We start from the raw sequence: 25,674 nt of genomic DNA, 5'->3' as shown, positions 1-25,674 counted from the left end.
TTAAAACTGTTTGATAATGATTTTTTTCTTTTGTATATGTTTATGCGCAAATAATAGAAAAACGTGAAAAAAGTATTTTCTTCATCTTCTCTCTTAACAAATGAACAAAAAATTGTCCTGGAAATATTTATAAGTTAAATGTTCTTAAAATACAGATTGAGTAATTTACTAAGGATTTTTTTTACAACCCTGAGAATTTAAGAGATGCGTTTCTTGTTCCTAATTTAAGAACAAGTAGTTAATTAACTTAAGGATAATTGTTTCCGCTTGTTAACTTTCCATTAAAAAAAAAAACTCTTAATCGGCTTCAATATAATTTTTCTCCAAACCTTTCTCCAAAAATGTTTTATTACTTTATTTATCCCATTGTAGAATTTGCGTTTCTTTTTATTTCCATTTGACACCATATTTGCATGTATGGATGTTTTTTGTAGAATTAATTTCTTAATGGTAAATATTTGTTTAACTCATAAATATTCGAAATAAAAAAAAAACCTCTATCAACTGATATATTTTAAAATACAGGTGCTATTCAAATATTTTTTTTATAATTTTATGAACTGTATTTTATGGAATATAAGGAATGTATAAAATAATTTTATGGAATATACAGGATTTCTAAAAAAGTTTGCCCGTGGCTTTTATTCCTTAAATATTGATCACACATATATATACTGTAAATTAAAAAGTTGCGTAAAAAAAGGGCAAAATGTTATAAAATCGATTAAAATTTTCAGGGGATTTAACTTTAAAATATACAAAATTTAAATTTTTATACCGACACCGTACAAAAAAAATTCCCCAGTGAGTAAAATGTGCCCCTCCCTTTAATACGGTCATGCACAAAATTTCAGAATGTTATCATGAAAACTGTGAAAGATATGTTAAAACAAAGTTGGTGAAGGGTCAATCACAAATTAAAATGCAAATGTTTCCAGATTTAGTGCAGATGACGCGACGCATGAATGCATCATAAGGAAATAAAATATGCTTTATATCTTTAATTTTAAACACAAATTTTAAAATTTATGCTTCCTGAAAAATACTTTTAAATTTTATATCATGAATTACAGAATATAACTGAAAAATAGCACAGTCAGTGAACTTGTAAAAAAACATATGTAATATTTCCTTTAAGTTATTATTTCTACAAAGTTTTAATACTTTTGAACCAATAAACAGTAAAATTATTATTTTTTATTCAATCATCAATTTCTTTGTTAATTTGTGTACGACGCCTAAAACACGAACATCCGAAATGATTTTTCCTCTTTGCGAACTCGTATACATGTATCGAAAACTGGTTTAAGTCAGCATTTATGTAGTTTCATATCTTTGAAACTTTTTGTGATAAATGGCTGAAATTTTGTGCATGACCTTATTAGAGGATGGGGCACATTTTACTCAATTGGAATTGTTTGTACGGGATCCATATAAAAATTTAAATTTTGTATTTTTTTAAGTTTAATCCCCTGAAAATTGTAATCGATTTCATAACATTTTACACTTTTCTTACGCTACTTTGTAATTTACAGTATATATCTATGATCAATATTTAAGAAATAAAAGAGGCGGTCAATGTTTTTGAGACACCCTGTATATTTGGTTTAAATTTGTTTTTTTAAGTAATTTTTGATATAATATAAAATTAAAATTTAATATTGTTGTAAGATCTTTTTTAATGTCGTAAGAACGTTTGGAAATAAGTAAATAATAATTGTATCTTCTGTTTTCTTATAATATATAAGGGAATTAAAAGTATTATTTACTACAGATACTTTCATGAAATTAAAAGTTCAATTTGTACCACAAATACTATCATGGAATTACAGGTCCTAGAAAAATCTTTTAACTCCTGTCCCAATAGACATGCTGCCAAAATGAATAGGTAGATTCTCGAATCTTCGATGTTGTTGTCAGAATCATCAAAATCGTCGCCAAATCATCATAAAATAGTTATCCGGGTAGACATTCATCTGGCATTCATTCAAAATCTATTTTTGATAGACAGGCATATATGGTTATATAATGTAGATGTGATTATAAAAAATTTTTGCTGATTCATGCCATTTTTTTGGTTTTGATTTACAACCTTACATATGATAGCATCGTAAGGTCAAGGCATAATTCTCTGTGAAGTGCAGTTATGCAATTTTAACTAATAAGATTTTTATAACCTCATACATTTGAATGTCTATTTATTTCTGCTATTACATAAGACATTGAGAGGACTGATTTGCATAAGATTTCATAACAGAATAACTTCCATATAATGAAATTTCTATAATTCAAGAATAGCATGCAAACAGAATTTCACAACAATTTATGTAAAAAATGCAGAGTTGTTGCATAATATTGGCAGGATGAATAACCTTTAATGTTTCCATCAAAGAAAAGGAATTTCGTTTTCGTAAATTTCTCATTATATCCATGTTTTTAAATTTATGCAAAATTTCCGTAAGGCTGCAAATATTTCACATTTAAACATTACATTGAAAGAGGGCAATGACTTTATTGCATTGCTTTTATTACTTTGCTCAATGAAATATTCGACTGTAAAATTTGAAAATGTAGAATTACTGCAGCAATCATTTCCTGATCAAAATATTCTCGCTTCCTTTTAATAATCTCATCTTCCTGAAACGAATAAAAATTGTATCCAATTCTGAATTCAAAATCCCTTGATATATTTCTTGTTTATTACAAAAATTTAACACCTCAGAACGCAAATTTGAAATAAACAATATAACAATATATCGTGAAAAAACTTAATCATTTCTATGAGATATAAAGTCGAATGAGAAAATTCTTAAAATAAATTGCTTTTGTATTGAAATTGTTTGCAAAATATAATTGTTATTTCGAACTATTGGATGTTTCAGAGCATTATTTTCAATTCTTATCATTGAGCGGACAAGTAAATTTTATACTTCCATAATAAATCGCATAAATAAAAAAATAGAAAAAAGCTAATGGCAATAAGTATTATTAAATCTTTCACCTGTTCCATTTTGTGCTTTTTCTTGTATATCTTTGTTAGAATAAAAATAAATCGCATATCCTTTTGATGGCTTCATTTAAATGATGTTACCTGTACTCAACCGATCGAGCAATAATTAAATTTACAAGAATACTGATCCTTTAGTAGGCTTTAGACAATAAAATAACAGCACATTCAGATGTTTATCAGCGATTTTACTACCATATGGTAATTATATAGCAAATAATAATTTATTTAATTCTTATAAATAAATATGGTCAATACATTAAAATGCTCTGATCTGTTGTTATTGTTTATAATGGCACTTGCCATGGACAAGCTCGCTGACGAAGTCAGTGATTTTAATCCAAGGGAGCGTCTCTTGTTTTAGTAGGGACAAGAGTACGTCTTAGCTACTCACGCATCGCATTCGCTTGCACAACCCCTTTTTATAGGGGGGCACATTCACACCTCTCACAGATAGAACAGGAAGAACAACCATGCCCGAACCGGGACTCGAACCCAGGACGCCCAGGTCACGGGGAAGACGCGCTACCCCTATGCCAGGACGCCGGCGCTCTGATCTGTAGAATGATAGAATTATTCCACAGATTACTCCTGGAACAGAATATAATAATTATTATTTACTTATTTAATAAATCTTCAGCTAATAAACAAAGAAAATAAAATTTAAAATAAAAAGAATTAAAATAACTTACTTTTTATTAAAATACTGGAAAATGGATTTTTTTTTTTTTTTGCCAAAAATTTCTGAGGCAAGTAATAAAATTGTAGAAACGCGAGATATTGTGAGAAATACTCTAAATATATGGTAGTTTCCTGATTTATATTATATTTTTAATTTTAAGCGAATAATTAAAAAATTTTGTTTTATGATATTAATCGTGGCTTAATATCCTCATAAATATATATCTTTATATCGATGGTTAGGTAACATTACTTTTAGTCCTGATACTTTAATGGTTTTCGTTTGCATTCTATTTTTTTGCTTAAAGAATCATTTTTTTTTTTCGTATGTTAATACAAAATTTCGTTTCTATAAAGATTTTTATTTTCATTAATTACAATGTTTTGACGATTCAACTTAAACCATAATTTTGTATTTTAATTAAAAATATTTCAGTCAATTATTTCCTTAAATTCGTCACCAGATGGAATGGCATTTTAGATAACACTAATCGATGGAAAATTTCTGAAAATATTAATCTATTTTATCTTCGACATGAACACAAGACGCTTCAAAATTTCTGAATTATAATGCCCGAAAAACTGATGAAGGAAAATCAATATAATGTTTAATCTATACAAAAAATGAAAGAAGTAATCTGAAATAAAAGCAAAATATAGAATAATCTTTTTTTCTTTTTTTAAGTATGGAAAGTTTAAGAGTATATTCGTTTTAATTAAATTTTATATTTGAGACTTTCCAAAATATTGCATAAGACTTTAAATTTTTAACATCATTGATTCAAGTCACAAGCATTTTCAGTTTTAGCATTTTCTTGACTGAATTTTAAAATATAGTTAAAAGTTTAAAAGCCTTCCCTGGAGGAGAAATTAATCAATGTTGAGAAAAATTCAAGTCCACGAGCAGAATTTTTCTACAAACCATCGGACGACATTTGCATAAAAAATTAACGAGGACAGCAATAATTTAATCCTCCCTAACTTAAATTACGGCGTCATAAATTGTGGACACACTCTTTATACTGAAACAAGATTTAATGTTCGTAAAACTTTGAGGCACTTTGGGGCTCCTAATAAATTTGGATTTTTCACAGAGATAATTTTAGAAAACTTTAACTAAGAATCTGTTTCTAATAAAACTTCCACTCTTTTCATCCGACAAAGTCTTAAAAATAGAGGTAGAAGATAGTGAAATCATCATTTTTACTTTCTGGCATAGGAGGTATATAAAGAGAAAGAAAGTATTGTGATTGTCAAAAAAATGCACCAGCGAGATTTTGTCATTGCTCCAACTTTTAGACATCTCTGAATCCCCTGTCCGTCTTTGAATAAGCTAAATCAAAATACATTTTGATTTATAAAGATAAAATTTAACATATGCTCATAGCAGCAAATTTGCAGATTTCTATCAATTTCTGATCAATTGTTGATTTCTCTAAAAAAAGCATCATCTGCCTGTTCGAGTTTTAAGTGAGCACGATATCCACGAAAGAGAAAAAGCTAGATAAAAATTGTGGTACGCATTTCTATCAACTAAAATGCAGATCGGAATAAAACTTTTTAAGCAAATCTGTCACCATATCATCTGCCTGCTCTAATTTTAAGTGAGCTCGAGTTTTAAGTGAGCACGATATCCACGAAAGAGAAAAAGCTAGATAAAAATTGTGGTACGCATTTCTATCAACTAAAATGCAGATCAGAATAAAACTTTTTAAGCAAATCTGTCACCATATCATCTGCCTGCTCGAATTTTAAGTGAGCTCGAGTTTTAAGTGAGCACGATAATCACGAAAGACAAAGAGCTATTTAAGCAAGTCTGTCAGCATCATCATTTGTCTGCTCGAGTTTTAAGTGAGCACGATATCCACGAAAGAGAAAAAGCTAGATAGAAATTGTGGTACACATTTCTATCAACTAAAATACAGATCGGAATAAAACTTTTAAAGCAAATCTGTCACCATATCATCTGCCTGCTCGAATTTTAAGTGAGCTCGAGTTTTAAGTGAGCACGATAATCACGAAAGACAAAGAGCTATTTAAGCAAGTCTGTCAGCATCATCATCTGTCTGCTCGAGTTTTAAGTGAGCACGATATCCACGAAAGAGATAGATAGAAATTGTGGTACGCATTTGTATCAATTAAAATGCAGATCGGAATAAAACTTTTTAATCAAGTCTGTCAGCAGAATGTCTGTACTTTCACATACGTATCTATGCGATAATACAAATTAAATGTAAATGCAATAATTCAATATGAGATATAACGATTTAGTTAAATGAAATTTGGCATGGAATCATCTTAACAAAATTGAGTGTGAAATTTTGATTTAAATCGGTTGAGAATAAAAACGTTCAAATGTCATATCAGTTTTTTTAATGCTGCGAAGAAGAAGCGACAAGGGTGGTTTCCTCAAAATATTCTCGCATATACTCTAATAAAGATATTATCCGCACCCCCGCAAAAAAATTGTGTATAAAGCAGAGAACACTTTGCAGTCCCGGTTTGGGCATGGTTGTTCTTCCTTTGTGCTATCTGTGAGATGTGTGAATGTGCCCTCCTGTAAAAAGAGGTTGTGCAAGCGAATGGGTGATGCGTGAGTAGCAAAGTCGTACTCTTGGCACTAGTTGGCGCTACAATAAAAACAAGAGACGCTCCCCCACCTGCTTAAAATCGTTGTCTTCGTAACAACGGGCTTGTCCATTGCAAGTGCCATAAGAAACAACAACAACACACTTTGCATGAAACTAATACAACAACAGTTACGAAATATTAATATTTGATTTGTATGAAACTAACAATATTAATATTAATATTTGCATGAAGCTAATACAAATACAGTTACGAAATATTAATATTTAGCGTAATTTAGCATTTTTCTTAAATCTGTTGTGTGATCCTTGGCAATTAATCCTGTTCATGCGGCTAATAATATCTTAAAATTGAATTTGTGCTTTTAACGTGTTTTTTTCCATTCAAATGTCATATTAGCTTTTTTTAAGGCTGCAAAAAAGAAGCGACGAGAGTAAATGCCCCAAAATATTCTCGCATATTCGCCAATAAAGATGTTATCTCCACCCCGGCATTGGATACGAACTACAATTAGTCACAAAATAACTTATTATTCACTGAGTCATTAATGCACTGAATTTTTATGGTATGACGATCCCAAGATTCTGAAAACACACACCGATAACTAGATGGTCGACTCCTTGCTGAATTTCGTTCAAAATTGTATTGGTGTCTACATTACAGATATTAAATTCGTGTTCTAAATTATATACATCTAGTTCTCTTCCTTTTCTGGTTATCAATTTAACTTATATTCGAACAGCCAGACAGACACATTTTCTCTGAATGAATTTGCTCAAAATTTGAAGAAATGTACAGTTTCGCGTAAAATCCTTATACCAAATTTTATCCATCTAGCTGAAATTGGTTTTGAATTATCTTTATCACAGTCAGAGAGGCAATACTAAAACGAGATTTTCGAATTAAAGGAGGTCCAAAATGGGGAGATTCATCAAAATATCATGTCCGAATTTTTTGACGATTATAATATTTTCCCCATAATTCATATACGAGAGCGTAGAAAGCTCAGAATGAAAAGGAAAAGGGGGAAAAAAAAAAAAAAACGTGATGCTGTGGCGAATTGTTATGAGCGAGGATAGAACCTGGTACCTTGTGGTTCTCAGCCCAGTAACATGACCACAATACGAAAGCAATTGCCCGTATGGCGTGGCTGTTAACTGGCTTATAAGCTTTCACTAAAGACTCTCCCTCCAGTGAGTCGAACGATATGGCTGCTAAGTGGTGATGTTTTAGATGTTGATTATAATGTGCCTGTACCCATTTGAGTAGCGCCAAGCGTTATGGCGAGCATGTGTGGGTGAGTGGTTGCTGTTGCGCCAAGTAAGTCTGACGACTTTGATTTGCTGTGGGTAGATGGCGCCACAACAGCTGTACGAAGGTTGAAGGTTCATCGTCCGACGTCACCAATGTGGCGAATTGATATGAGCGAGGATAGAATCTGGGACCTTGTGGTTCGCAGCCCAGTAACATGATCACAATACAAAAGCAATTGCCCGTGTAGCGTAGCTCTTAATTGGCTTATAAACTTTCACTACAATCCCAGCTTTTACAGCCCTTTCCAAGGTTCCCAGTTTTTATAACAGGAGCGAATGTGATTATTATGTAGAGAAAACTTTATTAATATACAAGAAAGTATCAAGGAAATTACTTCCGCTGCTTTCAGAATTGTATTTATGGCAGTAAATTTAATATTTCCTTGTAAGTCTCATTTTGACCATATTTAGAATATATATTGAAAATCCTTATAGAACACGAAATCTTAAGTATTCATTTGCAATAATAAACTATTATTTTGGATTTTTCGATTATTTCGAATGAAAAAGAGATTTATATTTCCTAATATTCCTATCATAAAAAGTTCTTATTTGCAAATTTCACAAATTCTCAATTCAGAAATGAAGAATAAATCTTTACAAAAATCTTTAAAAACTGCTAGAATGAAGAGCAGACGAATTATTAATTTTTTTTTCATATTTTATGAGAAAAAATATAATGATGTTTAGTCGCGATTGAAAGAGAGAGATAAAAATATGTTATAGCTGAGTTAATTCTGCTTAATATTTTGTTTTTCTTCTTTAAAATGCACAGTCATAATTTTTAATAAAATAATTACATAGATGATAGATTACAAAGGCGCTTAGTTACAATAAATAAACGCCTTAACCTTCGCAATATTATTCTTGCTTTTTTAGAAACCTGCCTATGATTGCTTAAAGACAGTTTTACATGCGTCTGTATAAACTCTTCCCTGGTAAGTGGAAAATGGATTTTTAATTAAATATGTGGTTTTCAGAACTAACACAGTTATAAAATCTGATATAGACAACTAAATTTTGATTTACTATTGAAAATTGTTATTCATTTGTGTGCAGTTTGCTGTGAATATACTGAACAAATACTAAGCCGTTTCACAGCCGGTTGTTTTTAATCCAAGAATTTATTTTGCAAAAAATTCTGTATTTCTGGGTTTTCTAATATGTTCTGTTAAATTAATGATGCCTCAGAAAATATATTTTGGAATTATTTCTCAATTACACTGATGCGTTAATTTGTATTTAAAAAAATGATATATATTGTGAATTGAATTGAATTGAATTTAAAACGGAGACGAAAAATTATTCTCATTAATACCAGCATTGCATTATGTTCATTATTTCAGTTATAAAACATATTAGTCTTTATAAAAGAATATAGTTTTATGAATTACTGAAAATTAATACTTAAATTTATTATATTCATATTTAATATTAAAGCAAAATATTTTCAGATTGATGCATATTAGTATAAATAAAAAAAATATACGCCTGAAATCGCATTTTTTCTGTTTAGTTTAAAGTTATGTTGATACTCTTTTCAAACAGTGGATGGATAATTTTATTCTATTAAAATACTCGCCAAATATTTTTTCATCAGATTGTTATGTTAATTTTCACCAGTTGTGTATTGTCATTTATTTCAAGCATTGCTGTTTATTCAGTTACGTATTATCCTTTATTGCAAGCAGAAGCTGGATAATTTTATTTTGTTAAAATACTCACCAAGATATTTTGTTTTATCAAATTGATAGTGTTTAGACAGGGGACACGTATAATAAAGAGTGTGGCATACGTATATAGTCGACAAAAGTCCTAATATTTAGCATTTTCACAGATAAGAATATAAAAAAAATTCATGGATATAAAAACAGTTGAAAAAATATTTATTAATTAAATATATTATTTATTGTTTGTGAAAAGAGAATACTATAATGAGTTTTTTGTTGAAATTCTGGTGTATAAAAATTCAAATATTTTCAATGGCTGTGTGTCGTTTTTTATAATGCAACATTATATTATTCTCAGAGATTGATGAAATTAATTTTTATCTTGTTTTGATTCTTTATGAAAGTCTTTATTTGACAGATAATTTCTGAAACAATCAATAATATGATTCATTATAATAATATTAATAATCATAGTTTTATACCTTTAATAAAATAATAGGAAATATTAATTATAGGAATATTTTAAAAATGCAAGCTTTCATCAAAGCACTTTCAATAGAAAATAATTTCTTGATTAAAAAATTTGGATATGTCACATAAAAAGGGCGAAATGCTGAGGTTAAATCTAAGAATTAAGTCAAAAAGAATATCAATGCTGAGGTTAAATCTAAGAATTAAGTCAAAACGAATATCAATGCTGAGGTTAAATCTAAGAATTAAGTCAAAAAGAATATCAATGCTGAGGTTAAATCTAAGAATTAAGCCAAAAAGAATATCAATGCTGAGGTTAAATTTAAGAATTAAGCCAAAAAGAATATCACTAGTAAAAAAATCTAAGCATTGAATAAAAATTTTCAATACTAATAAAAATTAAAATACTAATTAAAAAATGTAAATAAATAAATATGTAAATAAATTACTTATTTACTTAAAAATGTTTATTTCACCAGTCCCGGATCTCAAGATTTGATTTGGATTTGCATATTTTTTTCCAAAATGTACTTTACAGAAAGTTAAGCATGTTTTAATTTTTTTTAATTATTTTTATATATTTAAAAAACTTATTCATCAGTGCTGCTTTAAAATGTTTATAATAATGAATTTCCATGTTTCAAATCAGAAATGTACTATACAGATGTACAAATGTACAGAGGTCGTGGAAGCATTTTTCTGTTGCAGCATTTATGTGTCTTACGGTTTATGCTGCAAAAAACCGTTACCTGCAACCTGCAAAAAACCGTTATAAAACCGTTCAATATTAATTTGAAAAAAAATCATAAAGAGATAAGTAAAGACATAATCGCTCACTTTTAAATTACTGCTGTCATAAGTAAAATGTTAATGGACAATAAAAAAATCATACAAAATAATAAATCCCGCATATCTCTAATGGAAAAGCTCGAATTCGTGAACTTCAATACGTTGTTAAGAATCACCATGTGGGCGCCTCAACAACTTCCTCATTTGTTAAAGAATTTTCGACCTTATTTCCATCACTAAACCTTTCACCTTTTTTTCTCTTCAGGTCATCTTGTTTCGTCCGAAGGAAAGATTACTTCCTACGATAAGCGCGACTGACAGAAACTGCCTAAGTTGTTTCATTCATCACTTCGGATAGCGATAAGTCCTGCGAAATACTCTGATAGCAGATGTTGCGTATAAACTTATCATGCTGCCTGGATAGATGACATCACTAAGCAAAGGATCGTGGAAGCATTTTTCTGTTGCAGCATTTATGTGTCTTACGATTTGTGCTGCCAAAATTGACGTGCTGTTGCGGATTTAATTACATGTAGTTTCTGCTTTGCAACTAATCTGTAGATTATGGATCCTATACAATATGATATTAATAAGTGGCTGGAAGAGAATAAGAAGTTTTTCGTGCCTCCTATCTGCAATAAGTTAATGTAAGTATAAGTTTATTATTATCTCAGTATAAACTGTTGTTTAAAATGAAAAATCTTTTTTTTTCCATGACCCATGCTATAAAATATTGATTTTTAATTTCTGAAGTTCTTTATTGAAAGCAATAATATTTAAGTGTTCATGTGACAAACTCTATAAATTATTACATAATTCTACATAGTATAAACTTACTGACAGTTTGTGACTTGTTTACGTATTCTTCCCACCAAACAGAAAGTCTGCAAAGGTTTTTTTGCATTACAAAGGTCACGTTTTCGGTTTTTGGCATTATTTACATGCTTCCTAGAGTCATGCATTAGTTCTTCATAGTAGTTATAAGGATAAAGATAAGAATCTGATGATGAACAGTCGCATGATGAATGAAGAACAGAAAAATGAACAGAGGAGACGATGGGCGAACAGACAGTTTTCCATTTAATTCTATATACATAAACAGGTGATTCTCAAGAACAGGTTTTGAAATAATAAATAGCCATTTGCCAGGGGAAACCCCGAGGTCTCGAGATTTATTTTAAAATATCTCCAGGATAATCTAGTTGTGAATCTTTAACATTTTATCCAAGGACCATTTCTTCAGAATATTCTAATTAGAATTAATTAGAATTAATTCTAATTAAGTAATAATTAGTAATAATTCTAATGCTAATTAGAATTATCGTCTAGAATTCAGAATTATTTAATTTTAAGATTTTATTATGTTTCTAAAAGTATAAAAGCGGTCTAAATTTTTGCATTTATCATACTTTGCATCTTATTATGTGCTACAAAATTTCTAATTTTTACCAATTTGTTTAAAATTGTTTTTAGATTTTAATTTTTTTTATCATCGCTATTAAAGATGACCCGCTATGTAACGATTTGTTATTTCAATTTAACTCAATGTTTGTTTCTTAAAATTATATAACTTTGAATAGATTTTAAAATTAAAATCTATTCGAATATAGCGAGATCAAGAAGTTTCCATTGCCTAAATGTCGTTACAAAGCATAATTTGTCCTGGTGTTTCTTAACGTATATGACTTCATTGTCTAATGAAATCGATAGTTTACAAGAAAATGAAATCATAGTACAGCTCCTTTCATTTATCACTGTGAAAATATTCTGTTCGCTGCAACAGATTCAATATAATGCGCAGCGAAAATTTTAGGGATAAATCTTATAAACATCAAAGGGGCTAATACCAGATGCACAGTATTCTCATTTGAGAATAACTAATATTTTATTTTCGTTCTTCTAACCAATCCTATTCCATAGTTTATTTTTGTTTTGTCTTCCACGTCAATATGTGCACGAGAAAGCCTAATCAGATTTTAACTGATATATACCAAACATTAGCTTCCTTTTGAACTCAAATTGCCATCATTTTGAAATTTTATTACTTTCACTGTTTATTTATTTAAAGACAAGTAAGAATATCAATACTACTCTTATTTTTCGACTAGTTTGCTATATTTTATTAATCTTTAATTATATATATGTAAAAAAAATTCTTATATTACTTTGCACCGATAGTTTAATAAATTTATTTTATGAAAAATAGAATGAAATTTTAATTTTCATTTATTTTTCTCTTAATGTTTAAAATACACTTTAAAACCATTTTAACAAAGTAAATGGTTGAAATTAATTTTTGTTTTAGAAAAAATTATTCTTATTACTTAATACTATTCATTTGGTGAATAGGAAAAGGAAATTGCTTTTGATTTACTTTTTATGCTTTGTACATTAATCATTCTGAATAAAAATAAATCGAGAGAATTCTCGCATGGATTTATTTTACATACATCTAAAATACATATAATTTATAAAGTGTGATAAAAATATTGATAATTAATTATATATATTGTTTTTAATTATCAATAAATTATTTTGGATTATCATCCATGAGAATCTAGTAAAGGCATAATAAAATATCTTATCTTCGGATGACTGAATAATGTTGGCATTTTAGCTACTGTACTGTAAAGTTTCTATACCGATAACTGCTATATACCTTTCTATACAACTTCTTTATATCTTTAAGTCTTTTGATACTATTTCTAGATTTGCCCAAGAAATAAATTTTCCGTATGCCTTATGGTAGGTCGAAGGTCATGTCATTTTTTTTCATTTATATTCTTTTTTTTTAATGAAAATTCGTTTTAAATTATAGTTATGACAATATTCATACGATTAAAAGTTTATAAAATTTTCTCACGTGCAAAAGGGGAAAATAAAAATTAGATAGATAACGTAAATAAAGTAGATAAAATTGTAATAATTACTTTACTTGGACTTGAGTGGCAAAGAGCGTATTGCGGCAAGCAAACAATTCCGTCCCATTCAACTGGTCATAATCCTGGAGGTTGACCAGGGTGGAGAGAATGTTGCGGCAAGCAAGCAAGAAAACAATTATGCATAATTACTTTTAGCTTGAGTAACATCACCTTGTTCTGTTGTTATTCTAAAACTACTTAAATGCTTCGTCTACTTATTGCGAAGAATAAATATATATCATACTAACGACGTCGTCTTTAATATAACGGTTGAATCTTTTATAATAATTCTAAAAATGTATTATATTTTCGAATAATTCGGAAGGTATTTTCCTTTCAACAATTTTTTGATTAATATAGTACATTTCATGTTTAATGTTAAAATAATGAAATTAATATATTGAGAAATTGTTTTGTATTTGCTGGTGAATTTTGTTCAAAATTTGATATTAATCCATTATTTTGTTCAAAATTTGATAATAATCCATTATTTTGTTCAAAATTTGATATCAGTCCATTATTTTGTTCAAAATTTGATATCAATCCATTATTTTGTTCAAATGTTCTTTTGTTGAATTTCATCCTTATGTATCTTTTTTTTATTTTTTAATTAACATGCACATATTCTGATGGTGAAACATAGATAAAACTTATGATATGTGTTTTTTTAATGGTTAAAAATTGTCTAAAATATCACTCTTCGCTGGAAACTTGACATTTTTGAAAAATGCAATACATTTTTGATATCATAGAATAAAAGTTAATGGAAATGTTCTATTTTTAGAAATCTAAAATCCATGGATTAATTTCAAAGCCCAATCATTCTATTATTTAAGACCTCATAAGTAAAAACAATTTTTGAACGAAACAATCAAGATCAAAATCAAACGTGGAATATTTTGGAATTACAAAATTGTGTAAATTTACTGAGCTTAAAAATACTGAATTGCTTAAATTTACTGAGCTTGTGTAAATTTACATACTAAAGAACTTACTGAGCTCATCTTTATTACGATTTTTTTTTAAATTTTCATATCCAAGAAAAATTGGAAAAAAAATACTCTTCATTGGTGAACAACTCATTTGTTAAATTTCAAAATAATTCATTGTTTTACGATATATTAATAATATAAGTAGCAAATATTTAAAAACTGCTGTGTGATAAATGCTGTCTATGCCTGATAAAAATTAATTAACTTCCTAATTCAATTTTAAAAAATTCTTAAATAATTGAATTAGATAAAATACTTTTTTGAAATTTCTAAACATCAAGTTGCTAACAATCGAATTTACCTTATATTTGTATAGTAAGAAAAAAAAATATTTTTCTCATTGATAAATCTCTTATCCAAAAACATTCATATAATCTAGAAATACTCGATCTTTTCCTGATAAGTGAAGAAACTTAACAAACCTAGACATCATTACTCAAAAAGGTACGATAAATTCACTTAAAAACCATCTGATACCTATCTTATTTCTTATGGGTAGATAAGATGATTCTAAAAATGCGCATTCATCTATCTTAATGAGTCGTTTCTGTTAAGCTAACATTATCTTGCAAAAAAATTCTAAATACAATATTTTCCTTTCGTGAAAAATCTTGAATATTTTTGCAGCTTTTGCCTAGGTATTATTTTCTCATCTGAAACTCATTTTAAGCTCATTCTGGTATAAAAGAACGGAAAGAAAAAAAAACTTAGAAAATACAAAATTTTAAAATGAATAAAATTTAGATACAAAATTTATTCTCTATTCAAAAGAACTGTAAATTTTCTAATATAATTCCTTCATAAATTATCAAACTTTTTTTATATATAAAAAGAAAATTTTTGATGTTAAATACTTGGTTAACATAGGAAATGCATTATGCTAAATTTATTAATTAATTATTAGTTTAAATACTAATTTATTCTTGAAGAAAATTAAATAAAATTTGTAGTGAAACAATTTTTCACTAGTTTAAGAATTTAATTCACTAGTTTAAGAATTAAAATTTAAGAATTTTGTAATTTAGATATTTTACTGTAATAACTTTTAAAATTTATAAAAAATACTTCTTACATCATCTTAAAATATAAATAGTTATGTAATGAATGATTCTCGTCGAAATAGCGCCATTTTGTCGTTGATTTCCAAATAATTTTATTTAAAAAATGTTTTGCATTATAACTGTAATAAATCAGTATCATTCAAATACATGTATTAGTATTTTCAATGAAAATACTATACATTGATTACTATACATTGATTATATGAGATATTTTTTTGATGTCATTGATAATGTGTAGACAATTAAATGTACTTGTTAAATATTTGTATTATAAATGTAAAGTATATGACAACATGTAGATAAAAAAACACCATAATATTGTTTTTTTTCATTGTTTCTTCGCATGTCCAAAATAAAATATTATTTCAAGAATCAGGTGTATTTTCCTCGAAACTTTCTTGCATGCTCTAATAAATGCACTGTTCCTTTTCTCACTTCCATATAAATTCAGAGAAAAGTCATAAATGCTCTGGCATTTGAGGATTGCGTGCTTCAGAGGATTACAAAAAAAGTAATATTTGTATATTATTAAGCGCAAACAAGTACCAAACATAACCTTCAAAAAACCTATCTGGCGATTAATTCCTGGAATTCGGTTAATACATTAATTATATAAATACCAAAAAAATCGATAATGTGTTTTGAACTCATTTTTTACGACCGATCGAAATTAAAATTTAATACAGAATTATGAATGCAGTCTCAACATTATACATTAAATTTCATGTACTTATTTAGCTTATTATAACTTATAATTAAGTTATTATGTTTTTGAAAGATAGTGTTTACAAAACTATAGATCGACCCATTATGAATCTTGGAAGGATTTGGTTCCAAATTTGATAAAAACATACATTATGGGGTGTACATCTGTGTACTAAATTTTATCTGTCAAGCTCTTTTCGTTTTTGCAATTGGCATTCGGATAAGTCAACCATCTAACTCTCCGACCCGCCCTAAGGCACACGGATTTAAACCATAAAACTGAATGACCGGACCGCCGCAACAGCAATTGGCGGGAACTGTAGTTGAGTCCTAAGGGCCGTCACCGGCCACGGTACAACCCTCCCCGAAGGAAGTACGTCCCGTCATCGATGGGAGGAGCCAGATCCCCCACCTATTAGTGTACCCTCCAGGGTGGCGAGATCCAACCACCATGCCGGAAGCATCTCATCCTCATTTCGAGGTGCCCCCCCCCGAGGGTATTGGCATTCGGATAATCGGACACACAGACTTCTGGATTTATCTCATTCTAAATTTTATAGAAATCTACAAATTTAGTATTAAAACATATTTAAAATTTCCTCAATCAGTCTCAAAGAGTTTCTGAGGTATTCGTAGACATAATTCCAAAAATATGTCTATGGCTCCATAATAGTATTTCCCTGCCAAATATCTACTGGTAACCACTGTTCAGTTGAATTAGCTTATACTGATTCATTGAGACAAAATTTAAAAAAAAGTTTTAAAATACATAAACGTTTAAAACGTCACAAAAGTTTTGAGACCAAATTTTTTTACCATTACTATTTATTTTATGTATTATTCTTCATAAACGAAAAAGCTTAAGTAAAATAAATTTGATAATTATGCAATAATATAATTAATTACTAAGTCATGCGCGTTGAAATGTTTTTATCACAATATTGTCTATTATAGTAGGTAATTATCACGGAAACAAATATGAGATTCCCTATCCATCGACTGAGATAGTTTGCTGGAGATCGTTTACAGTCTTACAGGTCCTAATTTATTCATTTTGAAGATATAAATCTTTTTCTGGTTTGTTTCTATAAGATATCGAATATCTTATGTGGCCTCGCTGCGAATGACAGCGGGATAGTTTGACACTCGCATCTTAGAATATTTTGATAGTGCATTTGGTTAATTGATAATGTTATATTTCAAAGTGACAATTTCTGTAAAATAATAATTTTTAAATGTTATATTTCTAGGAATTCTATTTTTTTTTTTGTCATTTATCATACTAATGAAATTCATTTGTATGCAAGAAAATATTTTATGAAATAACAATGACTTATTTTTCCAGAATTTTATTACTTTAGTCATTTTTTTCCATAATATAAATATTAAAAAATTAATAAATAAAAACATATATACTATTACAAAAATACTTTATTAAAACAGAAACAAAATAAACCCTCAACAAGCTCATTAAGTTAATAATGAATTAAAATGTGAAATGAAATTCATGATTTAATTAAACAAAAGCCCATATTGTGCAGTGCCTAGGTTGAAAAAATATTTAAATCAACTATTTGGAATGAAAATGCCTACTAATATATTGTTTCGAGACTTTTTATGTTTCCTTGTAGCTGTGTAGTTGTAGCGGAAGTCTTCTTTTGATGTTAAAGTGATTACGGAATGACCTTCGAAAGGAAGTCTTGACATCTGAAACAGACTCGTTAACGCATTTGATTATTCTGCAGAAGAACGCGATGCTGTGGTAATATAAACTTATTAAAAAGCATTGTTGAACAGAACGAGGACCATTTACTTTATCATTTTATATCACAATTAGTAATATTAATAATTATAAAGATAAATAAAATCATTGGCATGTAACAATTTTATTCCATGAAAACCAAATTGAAAAAGGGAAAGAAGAAAAATGTGTTACACACATAATGATACTTCTTATAATAAGTTCTAAAAAAATTTTATTAGTGAGTTATTTAATTAAGTGGTCTCGATTGGTGCTGTTACAATTCATCTGAAAAATTTCAAAAGTTAATTTTTCCACTGGTATTTGCCATTTTTTTTTATTTCATACTTATGTTGTTTTCTTGTAAGATCGGCGAGTGCTGATTAAAAAAAAATATTTCACATAAATTCACCAAAAGTTTACCGACTATATCTTTGCTTACTTCTGAAATTTATTGTAAATTTATTTTATCCGTATTCACTAAGGTTTTCATAGAAATATTTTTCAAGTATGTTAAATAATCCGAATGGAAATAAGTTTGAATAAAATTATACTAAACAGAAATGTATATATTATCGGGAAAGCTTAAAGTTTGTTATTTTAAAGAGTTTGTTATTTATATGATCAAGTATTTTATGAACTAAACTGCAATTCTTTGAAATAACTGAATAACACATTTTAGGTAATTTATGCTTCATTTTCTTTGAATTCAAACGACAGTTCTTAGAATAGTAATAGTAGTAATTAAAGGTGTGTATATATCTTTATTTAATGTTAACAGAAACAAATATGTTTAAAATTTTTTATCTTCGACCGTTCTCATGGCATATTAAAGAAACGGAATACACTTTTAGAAAAGTGCTTTTTTTTCTCATCGCTGAATGTAATTGGAAATTTGATGTGCATTTTAGGCTTAAGAATTACTTGCTAGATACAATTAATATGATATACTTGATTTGTTGGCTTTTTTAGTTGTCTTGTTCTCATAAATATGGACATTCGGCCAGGCAAAATACGAAAAGACCAATATCTCTGTTAAGGTAATAGAATTTTACTACCCATATTCCCAAAGAATTTCAGAAGACCTTGTCATCTTTTATGTATTAAAATATGTCGAAAAAATTTACCACATTAACTCAACTTCGGACCAAATTTTGCCAAAATAACTTTTATGTACTTATTTTACTCATTTTTTAAGTAAATCATAAATGCCAACCATACTTAAAATTTCTATGCACAATCACTTACTGGATAATTTCATTAGCCCGTTCAACTGCAACGCCCGGAGAGGAAGACCTTCGAGTTCAAGAACTCCAATAAATTTCCCTGCAAATCGACAATCCTCTCATTTACAATCGAATTTTCTACCAGTACCCATTCGCGGAATACTTTAGACATGGAGTTGAGAAGTTTCCAGAATGTTGATTGTTTCTCACATTCTTGGGGGTAACAGAAATGATGAGGGGTCAGTTACTTCCTATCGAAGACGGAACGTAACTCCTACGAGTGGGGTTGTACAGTGGCCGATGATGAGACTCAACCTTAGTTTCCGCCAATGCTGTCGCGACCTTCCGTCATTCAGATTTTTCCGTATGGTCTATAAGCGGCTCGTATTAGCCATTTATGGATATCCCTTTCAGTTGCAAAATATCACACATTGATTTAATTAATGTGTGATATTAATTCACACGAATGAAATTAATGACTTTTCGGTGATTACGTCAAGTAATATGTATTTTGTAAGCCTATTTCATAAATGTCGTTTTCTACTTTGTATTGGAAACATAGTGTACTAATACCTTGTTATGAAATAGTTTTGTCCATCTGTAACGATTATTTTTATAGAATGTGTAGTTTTATTTAGATGTGAAAACAAACTAACATTCTTAATTGGTTGTCGGGTGACCAGTGTCAAAAAAAATTGAACAAATATCTTATTTATTTTTAGTATCAAAATTCGCAAATAGAGAATAATAAATATGTGTACTCAAGCATTCGCTTGTGTTTCGAAGGTCACTTTGCTTTGCCATTTGAGGAAGTAATATTTATTTTATTAATCTTCAAAGAAGAAAGGTTGATTTATTCCTCTCAACTTCGAATGCCTTTTATTTTTTTTATACGAAGTATAAAGGAAGTTCTATAATCTTCAAAAAGAATTCGAACTCAATATTTTGACAAATCTCTACGATCCCTTAGTCCAAAAAAACATGTTTTTAGAAAATGTCTATCTATCTGTGATAAAGAAAACTCGAAAGCGCTTTGAGCTAGATGGATGGAATTTGGTACCAGTTCTTTACACCATATTTGTATATTTCCATAACATTTCAAGCAAAATCTATTCAGAAGAAGTCTGTATGCCTGGCTGCTTGAATATATGTGGATAGCTGCAAAACGGAGGGAGCTAAATAGATAAAATTTGGTACACCGATTTAACATCTATGGCAAGAACACCTGACAAAGTTTCAGCCAAATCCATCAAGAGATTGACCGCCTGTTAGTGTGTACTTTCAAAACATGCAAACTTGATAGCTGCGATGACTTCAACGCATCCAACTTGCTTTCGGATTGTGTGACCAAAAATGAAATTTCGTGTCAAATGTTTGTTTCAATCGTTTGGAAAGAACGCGCCTAAAACCCAAATTCAATTTTCAAATATTTTGAATCCGCATGCCATAGATTTATCACCAAAAAATCGCCGATCATTAAATGATAGATTAAGTAATATTGCTGAATTTACAACAAATGTTAATATTTCGAAACTGTTGTGCGCAGTGCCATGCAATAACACCTTTAATAATGCCTCTAGAATAATACCTTTATTTGAGAGTATGCAGGAAAGTTTTAGAGAGACCACGCCGTTTCATTTGGTTTCATTAGGAATATTCATGTATTAGCATATATATTGGTGCTATATCATGGTTTTTAGTTAAATTGTCATTTCGTGTTACCGATATGATTCAATTTTTCGAGAGAAATCTTTTTCGATTACAAACAAATTATTTTTCTGTTTACCCTATATCTCGTACGATCGAATTACCGTCGATATGTAAATAATTAATTATTTTTCATTTTGATTTTCTTTTCTTAAATATAACATTCGTTTTGAAAGCTTGCACTAAACTTCAAACAATTTTCTGTTCTTTTACAGTGGATTTTGTTCACCAGGTTATTTGCTTTTTATCGATTCTGAAGTTAATTCTTAGAGCTTAACTTCTAGAACCATAATTAAAGTATCATAGAACTTTAAAGGTAGTACAGAAATATAGTCGTCTTCAGTTTCTGACCGCTGCTTAAGTCAGCTTGTCAATTAACTCGACTTTTTAAGGATGTGCTCGCTCGCATTACCGTTTTTTGACATTTTTATCACCTACAATTTTCTTTTAAAAAAGAGTTTGAAAGATAAGTTATTATTTTAGAAAATAGCTTCGATTTTATTCTATGCTTTCATAAGAATGATCCTATATTCGTTATTCGTCCTATATTATTTAATAAGAACAATTTGTGTTTCTGCAGTTCTGCAATTTTTTATTGCTCTGTCTTTCCTCTTTTTTTTTTGCCATTTGATTGAGACATCTGCACTTCACCTGTAAAATAAAATATATTCTCTTTAGTTTGGAATAATGTAATTAAGATTAACTTAATAATTTTAAAAATTGGTTTCTGTGGAATATATGAAAATGAAGAAATTCAAATCCTTTTTTGAAATTAAAATTTTCTATCTAATTTCGATTTAATGTTCTAACTTATTGAATCTTATGTCACTTTATATGACTTTAGAGCATGTTTGTTAATGTGTCACATATGCAGTTTATTTGATCCAAGTAGCATTACATGATGCATTAGTGGTGCAATTATTGGCACACATTTCCGATTTAACTGTTGCCAAGGCATCTGTGCTGAGAAACGTAGGTAAGACGATTGAAATGACATTATTAGACAAGTTATCGAATAAGTAAATTTGCAGAAATTGCAATTCCTATAAATTTTACAATATTAGGGTAGTGTTAATACTTTGTCTAGTATAATTTGTAAGGTTCCTAATCCATTTCATCAACATTTAATATTTATTTGCGCTGTATCTGCTTTCATAGTAGTATGCATAAACGTAGATGCCTCGCTGTCATGAATCAAAATAAATAAATAAATGTATATACACTCTCAAGTATTACTAAGTTCAAACAGTTAACCTAATTTCACGATATGTTATTATAAGGTGCCAAATAATATGGCGACTCTTCTCGAAACCTGGCGAAGAAAATTAATTGCCAAGGAGAGAGGAAAGTAATAGTTGGGCAGAAACAAGAGGGTCAAAAGGGGCGATAAAAGAAGATGATCTGATATATTTCGTATATTTTTATGTGATACGTTTTGCGTCCCATTAGAGAAATGTACCAATAAATAATCTTGGCACTAAAATCGTCATTACTTGTCTCCAATTTCAGTTCAATATTTACAAAAATGTTATAAATAGAAAAAAGACATTACAGGTGTAAATATCAAGCAGAAATTTATTAAAAGAGTGGTTTTATAATAATGTGCAAACTACTTAGGAGTGAAAAATCCGCGAGAGGAATTAGTAATATATTATTCTCGAGAGCTTAATTATTAACTCAATAGTAGATTTCTGTACTAAAATATATTTATTTATTAACGATTAAGTTTAAAGCAATAAGGAGTAAGGATATGCCTTTCGCAATCTGAATACTAAAAGTAAATTACATTTTTAAGTTTGATAATGCATGACGACATCTATCACGCGTGATGAATAGTGACTGTTTCTGTTATTTGAAACTGTTTGTCTCTATGAGTAATGAAATTCAAATTGTTTTTATTCTTACTAAAAATATTTTGTTTTCTGATGTTCTTCCATTGTTGGTAACCGGAGTATAAAGTTTTTTTTTTTTTTTTTTTTTTTTTTTTTAACGTAAAGACTGTTTGATTTAGCACAATTTATTAAAACTATGCTAAATTAAACGATCTTTATCCTACATGAACAATCAAATTACTTTGTGGTAATTTCTTTTGATTGATGATTTCGTTTACTTTGTGGTAATTCTTTCCGCATTCCTTTCGAGCCCAGCAAACAACTCTAGGGTGGGGATCCTTTTTTTTTTTATCCAAGACGAATATATGAAATTTTTCACCTTTGTCCACCCTTTCTTTACACATATAACGAAGATTTAAAATATTTCCGCAAAAAAAATCATTGCTCAGAATATGTGCTAATAACATTGAAAAATTAATTTATGTCCATCTAAATAAAAGAAATATATCGCTTTCATATTTTAAATGTATAGAATTTGGTGATGCTTAAGAAAATACATTAACAATCTGTTTTCTTTTTTTTTTAATATATATATATAATTGAAAATTGATATTAAAATTTGGAAGAAATATTTTTGCTTAGTTTCGGAATCCAAAATATATTAATTTCATATTGATATTTCAAAATCCACGCATAGATTTCCGTTTCTAATATTAATAGAATTAAAATTATAGCTTTTATTAGTTTTTTTATAATGACTTTTACTATTATTTTCTTCTTTGTATACAATATTAGTTTTGGATTTGAACGCACTTCTGGCAAAAAATGCCATATTCTTCTCATCAGCTTACATTTATTTTGTTTTTAAAATCTTCTTTTATTTAAAACGTAGTTAATGTTTTAGAAAATATCTTTTGAGTAAGATTAAACAAATGATGCATGCATTTCGTGACTTTTTGAAATAACCATTATTTTTTATATATTTTTTATTCATAGCTTTCTTTAAAAAATAGATTTAGAAGAAAACTATCGATTACGTTATTTATTAATACTATTTCTAAAAGTCATTTAGCCATTTCTTTTAAAATGGATAGATTATAGTAAATTGATAGTATATAGAGTTTATTTCAATTTATTTTGGTATTTCTTCGTTTTTAAAAGTATTCTTCAATGCTATAATAAATAGACCGTCCACTTTTTATTATTGAATATTTTAATAAAACTGGTGAAAGTAAAATAAAAAATAAATCTCTTCTCCATCCATGTAGTATTAATTCATATTTTTTGATAAATGGCAATTTCATTACTTTGAATAAACTGAATCATTATCACACTTTTATTAAAATAAATAATTTTTTCTGTTATTAATTTCTTTAATTGCCATTTTTTTTAATCAAGAAGAAAAATACATGAATAGAAAGTACAGTGGAACTAGTTTAACGAGCGCAATTCGCTCCCACATTTTACCTCTAATGAAAAAAAAATTCGATAAACGAGTAACATGAGATTTCAATTATCTATAAAATTATTTATAATGCATATTATTTTTTACAAGAAAATTGTTTAAATACATTTGTCTTTGCGTACGTTCCCAAATTAAATTTGGTGAAAATGAGACATACCCTTATCGTTAAATGAATTTGTAGTGTGCATAGCTACTGCCTTGTCAGAGTTATGCTTATTAGCATACGATGCAATCATTTCTCACTCTTTCAGTATCTATGATTTCTCTGGAAGTTTATTGTTCTGTTTCTCTTCTGATCTGATCACCTCCATACTATTTTATTGTGACACAGAATGCAGCTCCTTAAGTGCTTCGGTAGTTTATGTTTGTTCTTTTCCACCAGATTAGCGATGTTGGGGCTATCTACCTCTAGCCCCAACTGAATTATAATCCTAGCCAGAGACAAAATTTTAGGCACTTGCCCTGCAAACATCCGGTCAAAAACGACAATGACATCCGGTCAAAACTTCTTCCTTATAGCTATAAAGACTTTCTTGAAACAATATCTCAATATTGACTGATTCAACATGTGATGCAACGGTGTTTTCTCACCATTCATTCAGCGAAGCATCGCTCTTTTAGCGAGTCACTTTTTTTTTATTTATTTCATTTTGGTATTTATTATTCTAATTTACTTAAAAATTAACAAATAGATTCAGTAATTGAAAATTATATTCGTAATGGAAGAAAAATATTATACATCTTCAAAATTATTCAAAATTATTTGTTGGTTTTAAGTTTGGTGACTACATTAAAAAGTAGATTTTTGGCAAAATTTGAAATTTCTTATTTTATATTCTTAATGTTTGAAAAGGTTTCTTCATAAAACCATTAGAATTTTAGTTCTTAACTTTTTTTTATGTAAGATACACTGATTTTTATGTCTGTATGTACAGTTAGCTGTTTTACATCTCTAGATGCATTTTCTTTTTTCAAATTGTAATCTTTGGTAACATTTTCTTACGAAAAACCTCATAAATTAAAATATAATGCATATTTTTTTTCAGATTTGTTATAATAATTTCTCACTATGTTCTGGGATTCCTGAACCAGAAAATAAGTAATCTATTCATTTAAAAATGTTTTCTAGTTGGTTTATATCATCAGTATGTGAAAAAAATTGAATATTTCGTGTTACTTATGTCGAATCCCAATATTTAAAAGATTGACAGAAATACAGGTTATTTCTTTAGTTCCGGAACTAGATAATTGTTTAAAACTATTTTCAAAACTTTAAGCAAATCATTTTATAAACCTCTAAGCTAAAAGAGTTTTTGATTTATCCTCTTTTTACCAAATAAAAAACTTTTTTCCATTTAAGAAAACTCTTTGCCATTTAATTGCTTTATTTTGATTTTATAGTGAATGCCTATCATAGATCATATAAACCTATTCTAAATCATACATATCTATCATAAATCATATCAGATATCTGTAAACTACATGCTCCGTCGAGGCTGCGTGT

At 28.6% G+C, this 25,674-nt stretch overlaps 1 protein-coding gene across 1 annotated transcript in view; it reads left to right on the top strand.

Annotated features, from left to right (window-relative positions):
- The first annotated feature begins 10,785 nt into the window (after nt 1-10,785).
- LOC129969648 (3-hydroxyanthranilate 3,4-dioxygenase-like) overlaps nt 10,786-25,674 on the top strand; it is a 103,826-nt gene continuing 88,937 nt past the window's right edge. The window contains exon 1 of the mRNA XM_056084300.1: nt 10,786-11,167. Coding sequence (XP_055940275.1) covers nt 11,085-11,167 — 83 coding nt within the window. The 5' untranslated portion in view covers nt 10,786-11,084. The remainder of the gene's footprint in view (nt 11,168-25,674) is intronic.

This window comes from Argiope bruennichi, chromosome 5 (assembly GCF_947563725.1).
Source record: "Argiope bruennichi chromosome 5, qqArgBrue1.1, whole genome shotgun sequence".
NCBI classification, from domain to species: domain Eukaryota; kingdom Metazoa; phylum Arthropoda; class Arachnida; order Araneae; family Araneidae; genus Argiope; species Argiope bruennichi.
The sequence above is the reverse complement of the archived record's forward strand: the minus strand, read 5'-3'. Positions and strand labels throughout refer to the sequence as shown.